The 19,907-nt window shown below is 42.4% G+C and overlaps 1 protein-coding gene across 1 annotated transcript in view; it reads left to right on the top strand.

Annotated features, from left to right (window-relative positions):
- Positions 1-422: 422 nt before the first annotated feature.
- Positions 423-19,907, top strand: part of LOC122319476 — a 65,951-nt gene continuing 46,466 nt past the window's right edge. The window contains exons 1-2 of the mRNA XM_043206803.1: positions 423-557; positions 616-684. Of these exons, the coding sequence (XP_043062738.1) occupies positions 423-557; positions 616-684 (204 nt within the window). The remainder of the gene's footprint in view (positions 558-615; positions 685-19,907) is intronic.

Below are 19,907 nucleotides of genomic sequence, written 5' to 3' on the forward strand. Positions count from 1 at the left end.
CAGGGGTGGCCACTCCGTGCGCTCGAGCTCCCTCCACGGCTTCTCATTTAGCGACTCCTGCCTGCGGAGGCAGGGTGGTGGTGGCGGCGCGGGCCACACCCATGGATCCTTCTCCGGGTTCTCCGCCGGGCTTCCGTCCTTCGTCTGGACGCGTACTCTCAGGTCGCGCGCTTGATTCTCTACCGGCCTCCAACCGACCGCGCCCACCTCCACGCGGGCCTCCGGCATGTCCTCCGCTGGTGCGGGCCACGTCCAAGTCACAGCCACCGGCTGGGGCTGCGATGTCGGTGCGCGTGGTGGTGGTGGTGGATTCGGCTGCGTCGGCGGTGCTGGCGGCGGTGTCGGTGAGCGTGGCGGTGGTGGTAGCTGTGTCGGCGGCGACGTAGGCGTCAACGGCGGCTGTGGCTGCGGCACCGGCGACCATGGCTGCTGCAACCCTTGGTGTTGCGGCTCCGGCTTCGGCGGCTGCGGCGTCGGTGGTGGCGGTGGCTGCAACGACGACGGTGGCGTCGGCGGCAACGGTGGCTGCAGCAGTGGCGATTGCGGCAGAGACTGTGGTGGGTGGGGTGCCCACGTAGCGTTCCGCGCATCCGCAAACTCGCGCTACTCTTCCAGATCCCCCGACGGCATCGCGTCTCCCAGGCGGATCCGCCCGTGGCCCTGCGTTTCCCGCCGCACGCTGCGGTATGCCATCATGGCCCTCGCACTCCGACCTCTTTCGTCTATTTGTCTATTCAGTGTTAATGTTACATGCCTGCTTTTGGTCTCGTTTATCCTAATGCGCCAGTCCGCAAACCACCTTTCCACTGTTTTAAGATGACAGTCAAGTTTTTCTGTTGCCTTTGCTGGGCATTTGGATCGGCTGAGTATTGCGGTATCGTCAGCAAACGTTGAGGTTGTGAGCTGATAGTTTGTAGGCATGTCTGCTGTGAATAGGGTGTAAAGAACGGGGCCCAGCATACTACCTTGGGGGACTTCAGCATTGAAAACGCGGTCGTGTAGAGTCGAACTGTTACACCTGATTGAGAACCCCTTTTTTAGAAGAGATAAGATTAGAACACTTTGTGGGTATTCTGGGGAAGCAGTTTTGTTATCTTGTACATTAGTCCTTCCAGTCAGACTCGGTCTAATGCTTGTACGACATCTAAGAATATAGCTGAGCAGTATTCCCGGTGCTCAAAAGCAGTACGAATTTCGTTTGTGATGCGACCTGTTCGATCGTTCCATGATTTTTGCGAAAACCAAATGGATGGAATAGTATTGTGTTTCGCATTCCTAATTAGGGAGCTAGGCGTTTTAAAAATGCCTTTTTAAGCAGTTTCGAGAGACACCATAGGGGACTGATTGGTCTGTAGGATGAGGGTTGCGTTTTGCCTTTACCTGGCTGGGAATCAATACTATGATTGCCTTTTCCACCTTTGCGGATAGTATCCAATTTTCGTAATAGCGTTAAAGAATTTGCATTAGGTCAGATCCGCACACGGTGGAAGTTCTATGATCATTTTTGGTGTCACCAAGTCGTGTCCAGGTGATTTTTTGGGCTTAAGATCTTTTATGATAGATGCTATCTCACTTTGGCTAAATGTTATTGGATTTTTTATGGCAAGATTTTAGTTACTGCAGGTAGGAGAAATGAGTTGCTAGCAGAATTAGTTGGAATACGTTCTAAGGGTGATCGGCGAATGCATTTGCTCTATCTTCTTCTCTGTCTATCCAGTTTGCAGAGTGCCTTGTAGTGGAACGACTGTTTATGATGGTGTCTGAATATTTTTGTGTGCTTCCCACAAAGGGTTATTCTTGCTGGTAGGTGATAGTTGTTTAATGTATAGATGCTGGGCATATGCTTCCTCAAGCTTAGGTGCCCTGGTTAGTTTTCGTGTTGCTATTTTTAGCTGTTCCTTAGCCTTTGGGGATCTGTGATTCTGCCATTCTCTTCTTAGTCTTCGTTTTTTAAGTACTAGCTGTTCGATTTCGCGAGTTGTCTAATAATAATTTTTCTTGTCTAGTAATATGATTTCTTGGGATCTTTCTTTATGAGATCCGGGTGCATATTTGGATCTGCTGGCCAGTATGTAGGCCTACCCGGAGTCACATAATCGAGCTTATTTCGTGGCTTAATGAGCGCCTTGTAAAGTTGTTTGCCCTTGGGGTTATAAGGCGTGATGCGTGTGCTAGGCATTGTAGTCACCGGCCGCTTTAAATCAGAAACTACAAAACAAAAGCGAGGTGGGCAGTAGACTGCGGCCTGAGTGACGGGGCCGTTGCTAGATTGCATGCTTATGTGAGTAGATTGCAGGTAGTCCATTTCAGTTCTATTATGAAGGTGGTGTTTGAGGCGACCTCTTATAAATACCTCTTGCCAGTGCCGCCATGGGCTTTACCGTGCGGATGGTTCGTGGCGTAGAATAGGTATCCTATGGAAGTCTTGCTTGTCTATTAGATGTGTCTCTGAGTGGAGCATTACGCCCATAATTTTTTTTCGGATAAGAACTGACAAAGTTCGTGCATATCCCGTGAAACGCCATTCGCGTTTCTCATAGATATTTGAAGTGGAAACATTATGTTAACTTTAATGACACGAGAAGCTGTATCAGCATATTTTGGTTTTGCATTGTGGTTTGCATGAATGTTGATGCTGTTGATATATGCTGCGTTTGTTCGTTCGAGAAGTTATTTCCTGTTCTTCCCGCGTAGTGGTAGACTTTTGTGTTATTGGATTCTCAGATTGAATTGCCGATTTTTAGGCACTAGCGAAGGAAACGCTAGGATTGGTACAATGTGTAGGAAGGGGTGCCGTGTAAGAGGGGACCCATTGTGCGAAGTGTAATTGATGTGTGTGGCCTGAGCTCGTGTTGATCCTCCATGTTTGTTATGACGGTTCTTTAGTTTCTTATATACTACACACTCACGCCATTTTGCTGTGTGACTTCCACCGCAGTTGCTGCACACTTTTACAGAGCTATCTTCCTTGATCTTCTGACAGTTTGCTAAGCTATGGGCCTCACTACAGACTACGCAAATAGATTTCACTGTACAGTAAGTCATAGTGTGGCCATATTCTTGGCAGTTAGTACACTGCACTCGGCGATTGCGCGTTGTGGCTCTTCTATTCATTCTATTCATTTTTTTGTAGTATCTGGCTCTCTGACTCCAACTCCGTTTTTGCATTAAAGTTCTTTCCTTGAGCACTTCTACGATTTCAGTGGTCGAAACAGTTGCCTCAATTCCTTTGAGAAAAATCTGTAGGCCCCTTGCGCTTTTTAGCTGATATGTATAAAAGTTTTTTTGCATCGTATGGGAATTTTGTTATGCTAGCCTCGGTTTGAGTTTGAACTTTTGTTTCATGTATGTTTTCCATTCTTAGGAGGATTACGTAAAATGAGTTTTCTCCTATTAATGTGGCTATTTTGTTCACTAATGCACTTAAGCTATTTTTGCGAATGTATCTTGGACGAGGCTTAGCCTTCTTAGGTTCCTCTTTAGATGACTTTGCCGTTTTAACACTTTCATCAGTAGAATTTGCCAGAAGCTCAAATCTGTTGGTGTTTGCTGGCGTTTTATTAGTAAAATTGTCGCGTGTAATTGTTAACTTATTTTCTGTTTGTTGATTTTCATAGCACAGCAGAACCGTTAAGTTGTGTTTTTGTTTTGATCACTGGCTAAGGGCGAGCAACGGCTTGCGTCGACGAAATTGAGCGAGCCGACGATACCGTTCCGGTTGTTGTTGTGAAAGCAGTTGCAGTGGTTGTTGTTGTCACAGTACTAGTCACCGTAGGTAAGCGTAGAGAAATTTCGCAAGTGATTGGAGCTTGCGAGTTTTGTTACGAAGCTAGTAAGGAGGGAGAGCAAGAACACGCTCTTTCTTGAGTTGTTGGCACAGGTAAATTCATCGGGTTAGGGTTGATGTCTGCAGAAGTCGCGTTGTTTCGATGCAATGACAGCCAGCGATTATCTTGCTCGCGTTGATTCTGAGCGCGAGTGTCGTTCTGACTCATATTGATTCTTGTTTAATGATTCTTTTGTTTTTAGTCTTTTGCTTGAATATGTTTATTTGTTTTATATTAATAACCATTTACTTCACTTAATTCAACCGATACGTTCAAATTTGAATTTTAACGATTCGCGCCAAACGGACAAGTGTTGTCTGGCATCGCAAATCGGTTTGTTTGATCGGTTGGCAGTACTATCAGCTGGGCCGCACCGCGATCTTTGCAATCGTCTGGCAGCGCTATCAGCTGTTTAGTCAGCAGGGCCTCCCGCCAAAATTGTTTTTTAGTATTGATACATTTAATTTCCCTGTCTACGTACAAAAACAACAGATCCACAAATCAATGAAAACACTTCTAAATCCCATTGAGAGAAAAATTGCTAAAGTAAATGATAAAACCAAATATGTCCCCATAGCATATGATATCTTTACAAAAAACACTCTTACTTTTCGTGGACCATACCCAAAAACCCCCAAATCGACAACATACCGCATACTCAGCAGCCAACCCAATGAAAAATTCGCGCTCTCCAAAACACTTAAAGTTAAATAACCAAAATAACAGTAATGTTTTTAAAAGTATTGCAATGTGCTGTACATATTCTTCGCACACTCTTTATTTTGTAGCTATTGTGTTGGTGTTTCTAGCGATTCTTAAACTGGATAAGGCATACAAGATATATAATATGTTGGACCACGTATGGATGCACGTATATAAATATGCACTGGCGAATACAAAAAGTATCCAAATGGATTATAATTCCAATTCGGTTGTCCAACAAAAATAGCGAAAGTGGAATTATAAAAGCAAAGAATGTAAAAATATTAAGAAAATATTAAGAAATGGCGTATGGGCCAGAAAGATCTGTCGGGAGGATTAGCCCGATGGAGCCTCAAACTACAAGCCTTCGATTTTACAATCGAAGACCGCCGAGGGTCCAGCATGACGCCATCTACAACAACCGAGCGTGGACGCTCTGAGTGCCCGCGAAGTGTGTAAGTTCAGCAAAACAACGAACAAAAACACACGCCAACCCATAGGAGAGCAGCGTGTGATGGAACGGGCAGACCAGAGACTTTTTACAGACTTCATGGGACAGGAAACTCCATAATTTTTGTATGCCTGGACCATTTTTTAAAATTCGTATGGCTGCACTCTATGAAACAGGCAATAGCCACCGAAGTGGTCAAATTCCTCTAGGTAAACATTTTTCATCAGTTCGGTGTGCCAGAATACATACACTCCGACAACGGAAAACAATTTGTTTCCCAACATTTGCTGACCTAGTGGACCGCTGCGGCATTCAACATATAAGAACCGGGTTGTATTCCCCACAGGCCAATGCCGATTAGTGCTACTAATTCTGCGGGGTACAATCGCAACTAATCAAAAAAATTGGGATTTGAATGTACTCTTCGCAGGGTTTCTTATCAGTCGGCGTTTCGACATGCGTTCATAAACTTGTCTATGTCTGGCGTCTGCAAGCTGATTCTAAACTTTCTAGCATTTATAGTTCATGTGATCTCGAAGATAATACGAACAGGCGGACGACGGACGGACGGACGGACGGACGGATATGGCCAGGTCGACTCGGCTATTGATCTTGATCAAAAAATATATGATGTGAGGAGTTGAAACTCCGCACAAATGCGGATGGTGATCGCATTAGGAGAGCCTGCCGTTGCCAGTTACGCAACAAGGCAAAGCGTAGTAACGGCAGCCCGTAGAAAGAGAGTTTGGAGACTGTGGGCTGGAGAAAGAGAGTTTGAAGACTCTAGAGGAATAGAGTTTGGAAACTCGGGAAGTGGAGAGTAAGACGGTGGAGACTCCGGAATTACTGAAAAGAGAGTTTGGAGAGTCAGCAGGCTCAAAGGCCAATAACGGGACAAATCGAACTTTGGACCGGGCCAACGGTAAAATCGTGGACTTTGGATCCAGAGACTGGAAACCAAAGGGATGAACCGTTAGAGGAGGCCTATATAAACAGGCCGAACGCTGAAAGCGGGACAGACAGTCGAGGAGAACAAGTGTACGACTCAACAACGTTAGAACGAAGTCAGCAGAGGAGCTACAGCCGTGGTAGTCAACAAGGAGCAAGATCGCTACGTCAAGACGTTCGGGACGAGCAGGTCTCCGAATTGAGAGGCAGGTAGCTGAGGTCCAGTACGACGAAGCACGAGTAGCCCAGAAGCGCCTTACATGCGAAGCCAAACCAAGGAGGGCACAGGATAAGCGGCAGAGAACTTTGTAGGAGACTACGAACTTGAACCAGGCGATCGCCTAGGTGTGTCCGTGCGATCCAAACAGGCGTGATACCGGCGCCACCAGTCCGAACCATACGTGGGGTTGACGTGTTGCTGTTCCACAGGCGTTTGCCTTGGGGATCACAGCCGTTAGCTGCCGTGAGTCTGCGTAAGACAACAACTCTCAGCCCAAGCGACGAGCGCCCAACAACGAAGGCCCGCCACACTCGAGACGACAGGAGCGGCGAGACAGCGGAACGATGCCGGTGGACAATCCATCCAGCACAAAGGCCGGATAATCAGATTTTCTTTGTAAGTCCAAGCACAAATAAAGATCCAAGAACGAAACTGCGAGTGTTATTACTGGTAACCGGGTGATCACGTTATTCTATAAATTTCATGGGACGAACGCACAAACTCTACTGAGCTTGCCGCACGTGTTCCGTAGCGAGGAGACAAACAAAATCAGTTCGTTACAATACCTTATATGGTCGGAAAGGCATACTTTTCAACGAATATAATATACCCTTTTACTCCCACACTTAAGCCTACAAGCCGGCAAAAACGGTCAGTGTGGAAATTTTTAAACTATTAGTAAATACATTTATGTGTCGGAGCATTGGTAGCATTATTTGAATTTAGTATACCAACATGAATATTGTATGTGACAACATTGTAATAAAGAAGGATAGAGAAAACAGAACAACCGTTATAGCTGTCTTGTGTTTTTTATATCACCGAGAGTCAGTGAGAGGACTAATTGTAAATTCTCTCACTGAGTGTGACCCGTGCCCCGTGTTTGGTGTGTTGCCTCTTCCTTTGGTTCGTCCTGTGTACATCACCTGAAGAAGTGTGTGAGCGAGACTAAAATGGCTATTTTCTGTGTGTTCGAAAGCGGAGGATGGCAACTGTGACATGAGCAAGCTGCGCAATAGATTTTGGGGACCAGCGAGCGTGCATAAAAAGAGAGAGGTCAGTCTTGGTAGAATACTGATAGTACACAGACGATATTAATTGTGAAACAACGACAAAAGGAAGGATGGCACCAACAAAGGTAGCCCCGGCTCGAGGTGCTAAGAATACTGAAGCAACTGACGCTTTTACATCAGAAGTGGGATTCGATCCTCCTAACTCTGAGTTGCGCCAAATTTCTGAGCAACAATAGAAATTTTATGGAGTTGCTCCGAACAATGCAGCCTAGCGCGGTGTTTTTACCAAAATACAATCCCGAAGCTGCTGGCACCGATCCATGTGCTTCGAGTATTACGGCCAACATGATTTGTACTGATAACCCACTTGAGGGTAGTGCACTTGTGATTGGTCTGAGCAAAGCTTTGGAGGGCAGTGCATCGCAATGGCTTTCACAGATCTGTTTTCCTGGCATGACTTGGGTTGAATTCAAGCAACTATTTACGCAAAGATTTTTCGGCGTAGAAACAGCTGCAGCAACACTTCTCAAGCTGCTAGAAAGACGCCCAGGGATTGAAGAGTGCATCTCGTCGTATGCAAGCAGACTCGTCACTTCGCTAATGACGAAAATGAGAAACATGAAGCGCGAGGAATTGTTGGTGTCAGTTTTACTTGCTTGTGTGCACCACAAACATCAAGTGGCGTAGCGAATTGCAACAACAGTTGCAGGTATACGAAATCGGGCAGCGTCAAGAGACTTCGAGGGCAGACACTCATTTGGTGCCAGAAAGAAAGAAGCAGAAATTTTCAAACATCATTTGCCATTATTATGGAAAGTCAGGGAAAAAAATCGCAGACTGCCGCCAGAAGTAAAATCGGGAATCACCATCATCGGGAAGCGGGCATGCGGAAGGCTTTGGTATGAAGCCAAAAGAGCAAAAATCGAACGTTATATGCTATAAGTGTGGACAGGCTGGGCACATTTCTACTGGATGCCCTTCGATTGGACAAAGCTCTGGAAAGAGATTTAACATATGTTCGGTAATATAACCAAAAGGTGTGCCCGTTCATTTTGGGGAGTCCGTTGAATTTTGCTTTGATTCCAGAGCCGATTGTTAACTCATTAAGGAAAGCGCTGGTGGAAAATTCTCTGGAAAAAGACTTTATAATGTAGTAATGCTTAAGGGTACTGGAAACGATTCTGTATGTAGCTGTAGCGAACTACGAGTATAACTTTTCCGAGCAGATGGAAAATTGCAGTTGGGCGATCAAGCACGCGCTAGTTCCGGCTACTAATTCTCGGTAGAGTAAAGGGGGGAATATTTGACATCGCGACTACTTGCTCGTCTCGTATCACACTCTTATTTATTTCGCGTGCTTTGGAATTGATCTCCACAAGAAACACTAAAGGACTATCGGACGACAGTACTAAGGACAAACAAGGACATAGCACACTCGTACGACAGCAGCTGTTAAGCTGTCGACGCCCACCCTACCTTGACCACCACTAACCATTTGACATAACCGGTGATCCCTACAAGTATGCTACATTTTTCACGACATACACCTTCCGACGCCGCCTGGCACCCCTAGAGAGATAAACTCGGATTTAAACATTATAAAATTTTATTTTTAACATGAAATAAACTTAAAAACTGACAATGTTTTAATTGGAACAGGTTTAGACAACATATCCTAAATGATTACCCTAACTTACAAATTTTAAACATCTAGATTTAAATTGTTAAAAGAAATTTTGGACTTTGGCGTTCATGTAGATATTATCGCAACAGATATGTATGTAAAAATGTAAAGTTTTTTGTTTGCTTAAAAAAAGGAATATTTACGTTCGGCAGGGCATTAAGAATAGGGAAAGTAGGGTATATGGGATGTGTATTTTATTTTATTTTTATTTTTTCTTGTTTTTATTCTTTTAAGATTTTAGAAAAGCGAATATTGGGGCAAGGGTAAATTTTAAACATGAGCAATTTTTATTTCCATTTTTAATTTCTTTTTTTTTTTTAATTTTCTATTGGTAAACAATGGACTTGAAAACAAGTAGCGCCGCAGTAGCTAATTATTTGATTTTTCTTCCGGCAGCTGCTTTCTCATTTGAATAAAAACATTTATATTACTCACTCTGGATTTCACACGATGAAGCGCTTCAAGTGGTTGCCTGTGAAAGAGAAATCAGCTTACAGCGCCTTTTAATCCTAAGAGAGCTATTTATTTTTGATCTGCTCTTTTGAGCCGCTCTCATTTTGCGGTACTCTTTCTTCTCTTTTTACTTCACTCTTGTGCTCACGCCAGTTTAGGCGGGCTTTTGCTTATGTGGGAAGAGGAAGGAAAATTGGAACAAGGGAGAAGGAAAGAAAAGAAAGGAATTGCCCCAAATGAATACTATTTCTCTTACAAAATAACTTAAATTAATTTCCTAACATAAGGCGGAATTTATTTTTCCGATCGGAATGACTGGTTGCCGATCTGCTTTACAAGCAGTCGGTCAGGTGTGAAGCGGTAAAGCGTATAAAGTAGAATATGTTTAGATGTAGATAATGTAAATGTAGTGAATTCAATTAAATCGTGTTTTTGCGCTTAATGGTGGCGCTGCTGACTGATGCAATCCAGAAATAGACCTCCTGGTCGGCAATTTATGCTTCCCTCACTGGTCTCACTGGCCTCAATGGTGATTTTTTTTTTAAATATAATATTCTTCTAGGTGCCACCTATAATTTGATGCCCTTAACAAAAAAATTCTAAACCACAACACACGCACAAAACTTACCCTCTAGGGGTTGGCACTAAAGTTAACGAAATATAAATTTTCCGATTCACTGGGTTTTCTTCTCGATCGAAATTTGTGAGTTTTGGTTGAATTGTCAATTTCTCTTTTTTTGTAATTTTGAGAGACACTATATTTTATTTTTGGATAGCTCGGACGCACTTTCTTGCTCGCTGGTTTAAACTCAATTAATGCCCAGTGGCTACCGCTTCGGGTCGGGACCCCGAGTCTGAACTCCAAAAATGCAGTTGGAGAAATGTTCTTCATGACAGCCTAATTAACATTTTTCCCGACCTTAAGAACGACCAAATTAAGTGCCTACTTTTAGGCCGAGATCAACGACAAGCTACCTTACATAGCTCTACGCAAATTTTGACCAATGTTACCATTAACTATTTTACCTTGGAAATGTAATTTCATGTCATTATGGACAAGTACTTGAAACACGATATCATTATAGGCAGGGAGATTTTAAGTTCAGTTTTTCGGGGTGACGATTGAGTCAGAAAGATTCGGCATTTATAATGTAAAACTGATTAATGTTGTAACTGAACCCAATACATATGAAGATTGTATTAACGAAAATGTAGAGTTGAATTAAGCTGGCAAGGGCCGTTTAATAAACGTTTTGAAAACATACATGAAACCCTTTATCTCAGGAGATCCAAAGACACAAGTTAACACAGGTCAGTTAGAAATTCGTTTAATAGATCTAAATAAAACGGCTTAGTGTGGATGAGAAGCAAACTGTTAGTGCAAAGACTAACGAATTGTTGGCGGCAAATATTATAAGACCGAGCTGTTCCCCATTTGCGGGTCCAATTTTATTGGTAAAACAGAAAAACGGAACTGATCGCTTATGCGTCGACTATAGAGACCTAAATGATCCTCTTATCTCGGATAAAATTGCAAGGTTGCGTGGAGGAAAGTATTTTTCTTGTCTGGACATGGCCAGCGAATTCTACCAAATACCTATTCACCCAGATTCATTAGTGCGTACGGCACTTGCTACACCGGAAGGGCAGTTCGAGTTTGTGGCAATGACGTTTGGTTTAAAGAATGCTCCGTCAGTGTTTCAGCGGCCAATAATAAAAGCGTTGGGGCCACTTTCGTATTCGTATGCTGTGGTTTACATAGAAGATGTATCGGTCGTGGCCAAAACTAAAATGGAGGCAATTTCAAGATTACAGACAGTCATAGAAACTCTCATTAAAGCTGGCTTGTCATTTAATTTCGAAAAATTTACATTTTAAAATTAAAAATTGAGTATCTCGGTTACTAAGTAGAGGCATGTGAGCTAAGACCTAATCCTCGAAAGTTGCAGCCATTAGTTAAATTGCCACCTCCGCAAACGGTCACACAGCTAAGACAGTTTATTGGATTAGCATCATACTTTCAAGCATCATACATACCATCATCGATATAGATGATGGTTGTATTTAAAATCTTTGAATTCGATATTGTGTATAGGGAGGGAAAACTCATGGCGCATGTGGAATTTTTCTCAATAAACCCGATAACGAAAAAGTTACAGTTTGCTGCCAAAGCTCCTAAAATGCGTGTAGATTTAACTGAATTTAGTGACACCTGACTTATAGCTGAACAGCAGCGAGATCTCGAAATAACATCTTTAATCTCTAAACTACAAAACAATGAATTGAACGAGAGTCTTGGTAGTACGAATAAGTTGTGAGCTGGTTTGTTGTATCGTAAAATTCAGAGGAATGGTAGAACCCGTTGGTTACCTGTAGTTCAAAGGTCTTATAGGTGGGCTGTCATTCATCACATTAACGAGGCTATAATGCACCTTGGCTGGGAAAAGACGCTTGACAAAGTTTCTAGCTGTTATTGGTTCGTAGGAATGACGCAATACGTACAAAAGTTCGTTGAGAATGGCGTCACGTGCAAACTATCGAAACCAATATCTGAGAAAATTCAAAATTCCAATTCCTAAAGTCAAAATACCCTTTCATACGGTAGATATAGACATCACGGGTAAACTAAGTGGCAAGAACGACCAAAAACTGTATATCATAGTCCTTATAGATGCGTTTACAAAATAATTTAATTTTAGTTTAATTACACCATACTCTGAAGATAGACGCAGCCAATTGTATAGTATCAGTGAAGGCATTTATTTCCTTGTTTGGTGTTCCATCCCGTATCATAGCAGATCAGGGACGATGCTTTGCGGGATCTGAGTTTAGGGAGTTTTGCTCTGTGCATAATATCGAGTTGCATTTCATTGCCACAGGAGCTAGTCGAGCGAATGGACAGGTCGAGCGTGTAATGAGTACCCTTAAAAGTTTACTAACGGCGGTGGAGACAGGTCAACGTTCGTGGCAACATTCATTAAAAGAGGTTCAGTTAGCACTAAATTGCACAATCAATCGGGTCAATAGGTTTAGTCCGTTACAGCTGTTAATTAGAAAAGACGTAAGATCATAAGGGATGCTATCAAATATTGTTGAAGGAAATTATGTTCTACAGAATCTAAGAGCACAAGCAAAAGTTAATGTAGAAAGTAATGCTAATTATGATAAGGAAAGAAGCGATAAAAGTAAGGCAAACGTTGTAAAGCACAAAGTGGGTGATCATGTTCTGCTCAAGTGCGAAGAAAGAAATCAGGCCAAACTAGATCCCAAATGTAAAGGCCCGTTTGTTATAACCGAGTTACTTAAAAAAGACCGATATTGTTTGAAGTCATCAACAAGCAAGCGAACTTACAAGTATCCTCATGAGTGTTTGAGGGCGTTACCGGTCGAGACAGTTTCTGCGGAGATGGATGAGGATATGATAAGTGGTGGCGTTGAAGCAGACGCATTGAGGGTACAAGTGGCGTTAAAACATACGCAAGAGACAGTGGCACAGAGGGTACTGGCGTTGAAACAGAAGCATAAAGGTGTAACTTCATGATCCAAAAGGCTCCTTCTTGACTTTGTGCGCAATCTGGACATTCATCTGTATGATTTGAATATCAAGTTAGTTGTAAAAATTATGTTTTAAAATTGATTTTAAGAAAGAGGAAGAAATACTTGAGCAGGGCATATCAACATGAATTGCTAAATTTATACACGAGGACGTGTAAAAATCAGAATTGGCCGTGTCGGAGCATTGGTAGCATTATTTGAATTTAGTATAGCATTGTATTGTATGTGACAACATTGTAATAATGAAGGATAAAGAAAACAGAACAACCGTTATTGCTGTCTTGTGTTGTTCATATCACTGAGAGTCGGTGAGATGACTAATTGTAAATTCTCTCACTAAGTGTGACCCGTGCCACATGTTTGGTGTGTTGCCTCTTCCTTTGGTTCGTCCTGTGTACATCACCTGAAGAAGTGTGTGAGCGAGACTGGACTGGCTATTTTCTGTGTGTTCGAAAGCGGAGGATGGCAAGTGTGACATGAGCAAGCTGCGTAATAGATTTTGGGGACGAGCGAGCGTGCATAAAAGAGAGAGGTCAGTATTGGTAGAATACTGATAGTACACAGACGATATTAATTGTGAAACAACGACAAAAGGAAGCATGGCACCAACAAAGGGAGCCCCGGCTCGAGGTGCTAAGAATACTGAAGCAACTGACGTTTCGACATCAGAAGTGGGATTCGACCCTCCTAACTCTGAGTTGTGCCAAATTTCGGAGCAACAAAATAGAAATTTTATGGAGTTGCTGCGAACAATGCAGCCTAGCGCAGCGCCTCGTGAGCCAAAGACGGTGTTTTTACCAAAATACAAACCCGAAGCTGCTAGCGCCGATCCATGTGCTTGGAGTATTACGGCCAACATGATTTGTACTGAAAACCCACTTGAGGGTAGTGCACTTGTGATTGGTCTCAGCAAAGCTTTGGAAAGAAGTGCATCGTAATGGCTTTCACAGATCTGTTTTCCAGGCATGACTTGGGTTGAATACAAGCAACTATTTACGCAAAGGTTTTTCGGCGTACAAACAGCTGCAGCCACACTTCTCAAGCTGCTAGAAAGACGCCCAGGGATTAAAAAGAGCATGTCGTCGTATGCAAGCCGACTCGTCACTTCGCTAATGACGAAAATGAGAAATATGAAGCGCGAGGAATTGTCGGTGTCAGTTGTTCTTGCTTGTGTGCACCACAAACATTAAGTCCCGTAGCGAATTGCAGCAACAGTTGTAGGTATACGAAATCGGGAAGAGTCAAGAGACTTCGAGGGCAGACACAACTTTGGGGCCAGAAAGGATGTTGGGTCATGCAGCCGCCAAAACTGTGCAGTAGACTAATCTCATACTCTTAATATTGTAAGCCGAAGTAGTCAGTGGTAGCAGTTGCGATGCCCATAGTGCAAACCGCTGTTCTCGCACGCATTTATCTGTACGGCGCTCATTCCTTGTTCTCTTTGTTATCTACCTACGTTAAGCGTGGGCGCTGCATATTGGCTGTCTGTCCCGCCAATTGTCACTTCTTCGTTTTTCGGCAAAGACTCAACTTCTGCATTTGATATCGCCCTTTGTCGGCCCTAGCTGCCGTAAACAATTCGCAAAATAAACAGTATCGGAAAATAAACAAACTTTCTTCGGCTACTTATTATTCGCAACAGCTATTGAAAAAGCTCAATAGCTAAACAAGGAAGAAGCACAAATTTTCAAACATCATTTGCCATTATTGTGGAAAGTCAGGCCAAAAAATCGCAGACTGCCGCCAGAAGAGAAATCGGGAATCACCATCATCGGGAAGCGGGCATGCGGCAGGCTTTGGTATGAAGCCAAAAGAGCAAAAGTCGAACGTAATATGCTTAAAGTGTGGACAGGCTGGACACATTTCTACTGGATGCCCTTCGATTGGACAAAGCACTGAAAAGAGATTTAACATATGTTCGGTCATGGAACCAAAAGGGGTGCTCGTTCATTTTGGTGAGTCCTTTGATTTTTACTTTGATTCCGGAGCCGATTGTTAACTCATTAAGGAAAGCGCTGCTGAAAAATTCTCTGGAAAAAGATTTTATAATGTAGTAATGCTTAAGGGTATTGGAAACGATTCTGTATGTAACTCTACGCAAATTTTGACCAATGTTACCATTAACGATTTTACCTTGGAAATGTAATTTCATGTCATTATGGACAAGTACTTGAAACACGATATCATGATAGGCAGGGAGATTTTAAGTCAAGGTTTCGCAGTGACGATTGAGTCAGACAGATTCGGCATTTATAATGTAAAACTGATTAATGTTGTAACTGACCCCAAAACATATGAAGATTGTATTAACGAAAATGTAGAGTTGAATTAAGCTGGCAAGGGCCGTTTAATAAACGTTTTGAAAACATACATGAAACCCTTTATCTCAGGAATTCCAAAGACACAAGTTAACACAGGTCAGTTAGAAATTCGTTTAATAGATCTAAATAAAACGGCTTAGTGTAGATGAGAAGCAAACTGTTCGTGCAAAGACTAACGAATTGTTGGCGGCAAATATTATAAGACCGAGCTGTTCCCCATTTGCGGGTCCAATTTTATTGGTAAAACAGAAAAACGGAACTGATCGCTTATGCGTCGACTATAGAGAGCTAAATGATCCTCTTATCTCGGATAAAATTGCAAGGTTGCGTGGGGGAAAGTATTTTTCTTGTCTGGACATGGCCAGCGAATTCTACCAAATACCTATTCACCCAGATTCATTAGTGCGTACGGCATTTGCTACACCGGAAGGGCAGTTCGAGTTTGTGGCAATGACGTTTGGTTTAAAGAATGCTCCGTCAGTGTTTCAGCGGCCAATAATAAAAGCGTTGGGGCCACTTTGTTATTCGTATGCTGTGGTTTACATAGAAGATGTATCGGTCGTGGCCAAAACTAAAGTGGAGGCAATTTCAAGATTACAGACAGTCATAGAAACTCTCATTAAAGCTGGCTTGTCATGTATTTTCGAAAAATTTACATTTTAAAATCAAAAATAGAGTATCTCGGTTACTAAGTAAAGGCAGGTGAGCTAAGACCTAATCCTCGAAAGTTGCAGCCATTAGTTAAATTGCCACCTCCGCAAACGGTCACACAGCTAAGACAGTTTATTGGATTAGCATCATACTTTCAAGCATCATACATACCATCATCGATATAGATGATGGTTGTATTTAAAATCTTTTGAATTCGATATTGTGTATAGGGAGGGAAAACTCATGGCGCATGTGGAATTTTTCTCAATAAACCCGATAACGAAAAAGTTACAGTTTGCTGCCAAAGCTCCTAAAATGCGTGTAGATTTAACTGAATTTAGTGACACCTGGCTTATAGCTGAACAGCAGCGAGATCTCGAAATAACATCTTTAATCTCGAAACTAAAAAACAATGAATTGAACGAGAGTCTTGGTAGTACGAATAAGTGGAGTGGCATTAGTTAAATTGCCGCCTCCGCAAACGGTCACACAGCTAAGACAGTTTATTGGATTAGCATCATACTTTTAAGCATCATACATACCATCATCGATATAGATGATGGTTGTATTTAAAATCTTTTGAATTCGATATTGTGTATAGGGAGGGAAAACTCATGGCGCATGTGGAATTTTTCTCAATAAACCCGATAACGAAAAAGTTACAGTTTGCTGCCAAAGCTCCTAAAATGCGTGTAGATTTAACTGAATTTAGTGACACCTGACTTATAGCTGAACAGCAGCGAGATCTCGAAATAACATCTTTAATCTCTAAACTACAAAACAATGAATTGAACGAGAGTCTTGGTAGTACGAATAAGTTGAGAGCTGGTTTGTTGTATAGTAAAATTCAGAGGAATGGTAGAACCCGTTGGTTACCTGTAGTTCAAAGGTCTTATAGGTGGGCTGTCATTTATCACATTAACGAGGCTATAATGCACCTTGGTTGGGAAAAGACGCTTGACAAAGTTTCTAGCTGTTACTGGTTCGTAGGAATGACGCAATACGTACAAAAGTTCGTTGAGAATGGCGTCACGTGCAAACGATCGAAACCAATATCTGAGAAAATTCAAAATTCCAATTCCTAAAGTCAAAATACCCTTTCATACGGTAGATATAGACATCACGGGTAAACTAAGTGGCAAGAACGACCAAAAAGTGTATATCATAGTCCTTATAGATGCGTTTACAAAATACGTTTAATTACACCATACTCTGAAGATAGACGCATCCAATTGTATAGTATCAGTGAAGGCAGTTATTTCCTTGTTTGGTGTTTTATCCCGTATCATAGCAGATCAGGGACGATGCTTTGCGGGATCTGAGTTTAGGGAGTTTTGCTCTCTACATTATATCGAGTTGCATTTCATTGCCACAGGAGCTAGTCGAGCGAATGGACAGGTCGAGCGTGTAATGAGTACCCTTAAAAGTTTACTAACGGCGGTGGAGACAGGTCAACGTTCGTGGCAACATTCATTAAAAGAGGTTCAGTTAGCAATAAATTGCACAATCAATCGGGTCACTAAGTTGTCGTAAGATCATAAGGGATGCTATCAAATATTGTTGAAGAAAAATATGATCTACAAATTTAAAGGCCCGTTTGTTATAACCGAGTTACTTGAAGGAGACCGATATTGTTTGAAGTCATCAACAAGCAAGCGAACTTACAAGTATTCTCATGAGTGGTTGAGGGGGTTACCGGCCGAGACAGTTTCTGCGGAGATGGATGAGGATATGATGAGTGGTGGCGTTGAAGCAGACGCAAATGGTGGCGTTGAAACAGACGCAAATGGTGGCGTTGAAACAGACGCGATTGGTACCAGTGAGGGTACAGGGTGAGCAAGCCGTCAATAAAGTCATGCTGTGCTATAGGCAGGAGAATATTCGACTGTTCTTCTGTGGACCACTTATTGCCTGGTTTATTAAAGTCACCTAGAACAACTAGTTGGTCCCTATCGGACAGTCTGTTTGAAACGGTTTGGATAGCGGACAAATGGTTAATATATTCAGGAAATTCAGAAGACGGCGGAAGGTTCGAGCACGTAATATAAACATAGCTATCAGAAAATGACAGCTTTACGCATAAGAATTCTAAGTTACGGAACTATTCAAAAAGTACCTCCTCTGACGTGAGGGTAGACCTAACAGCAATTAGGACTCCCCCTCCCCGCCTGGAGGGACGATCATGCCTGTATACTGTGTACATACCTGGGAAAACTTCGGAGTTAAGTATCTCCGGTTTTAACCAAGTCTCTGTAAACACAATAATATGGGATGCAAAGGAAAGGCTATTAGAATATAAATTAGTTAGCTTACTACACAAACCTCTTACATTTTGATAACAGATAGTGAGACTAGATTTTAGTTTTTTGAAGATAAAGAAGTAGAAGTACTAGAGGAGGATAAGGCAGTGATCTGGCCACTTGTGGGAAGTTTAATTCCTACGGGCCCTTTTTTTCTATTTTTAATCTTAGCTTCAAACTCTTTCACAATCATAATTTCCGGCCAAAAATCACCAGAACATATGGTTGAGAATAGATCATTTGGGACAGTTACCATAAAAGATGAGATGTCCCTAGCATAAGAAAAGTTAAATTTTTCCACTTTTATGTTGTCGGCTTTTGTTTTGTCTTGTATATAAGACAGTACATTAGATGATGTTTGATCAGGGGAAAGCCGAGAAACAAAAATTTGTTTCTTTAGTGGAACCACCTAGAGAGGTTTTGGGACTGCAGGTTGTATTTCTGAAGTGCCAACTTGAGCCGGTAGTCCGGATTCAATATTTCTTTGTGGTGGTAAACTATTCGGGACGGGTGGAATCACCGGTTGAGAAACCAGTGCGGACAAAACGGAATCTGTAGCAATCCCAGGCTGGACTCCCTCCACAACCGATTGATCTTTTTTAGCTGCCGATCTAAGCAACATTTGAGGGTTTGCTGCGATCGTCAACTGATCAGCTGTGGAGTCCTGTTGATCACTTGCGGGGCATTCCCCTTAGGCAGCCTACCACCAGCGGCTTTCTTGCGCTTTGGAGATTCTTCTAATAGTTTGAGGCTATTAAATTGTGAATCAAGCGCAGAAAGAAGATCATCAGCTCGACGAAAACTATCTCTAGCCACGCCAAAACTGATCAGTCCTTTCAAGCCACCTTTAGTTTGGCGCATAAAGAGTTGCATTTCATTCGCAACTCCTAGGCAAGTATCACAACAGTATTTTAGATTAGGGCCTTTATCTAGGTCATCACTTGTTCGGCCATTAAAACCAGCGCACTTAGTGTGCACCATTCTATCACATAGCCAACAGGTCATTTTTGACTGCTCAGGCTTTATTACCTGACGGCATTTGTTATGGAAGCAGACAAAATTGGTTTCCATGTTTAATTGGGTTTTGATCACTGTACCAAAAGACAAAATCAGAAAATGTACCGCAAGGGCGCAGTCTGCACTTTAGGATTTTGTGTGGGAGAGCGAGAGAGCGGGTGCACCGTGCAGTTATGTACAAAAACAACACCAAACAGCACTACGGACAACGCACGAAAGAAAGAGTAAACAAAACGCAAAGACAGAAAGAGAACAAATTGAATTAATTTATTAAAATGATGCACTTATCACAAAAGATTCACTCGCGAAGCGAACGAAACTTTAACTAGTACGGATTACGAAATTGAATTATTAAAGAATTTGTTAAATTCCAGCGCTGGATTTGGCAAAACAAAAATAAATTCGGAGCGCAGAAAAAAACACGACCGTTCGCTTTGAAGCTAGAAGCAGCCTTGAATTGCTAAATTTATACACGAGGACGTGTAAAAGTCAAGATTGGCCGTGTCGGAGCATTGGTAGCATTATTTGAATTTAGTATAGCATTGTATTGTATGTGACAACATTATAATAAAGAAGGATAAAGAAAACAGAACAACCGTTATTGCTGTCTTGTGTTGTTCATATCACTGAGAGTCGGTGAGATGACTAATTGTAAATTCTCTCACTAAGTGTGACCCGTGCCACATGTTTGGTGTGTTGCCTCTTCCTTTGGTTCGTCCTGTGTACATCACCTGAAGAAGTGTGTGAGCGAGACTGGACTGGCTA

Source organism: Drosophila yakuba, chromosome 2L (genome assembly GCF_016746365.2).
Source record: "Drosophila yakuba strain Tai18E2 chromosome 2L, Prin_Dyak_Tai18E2_2.1, whole genome shotgun sequence".
Classification (NCBI taxonomy): domain Eukaryota; kingdom Metazoa; phylum Arthropoda; class Insecta; order Diptera; family Drosophilidae; genus Drosophila; species Drosophila yakuba.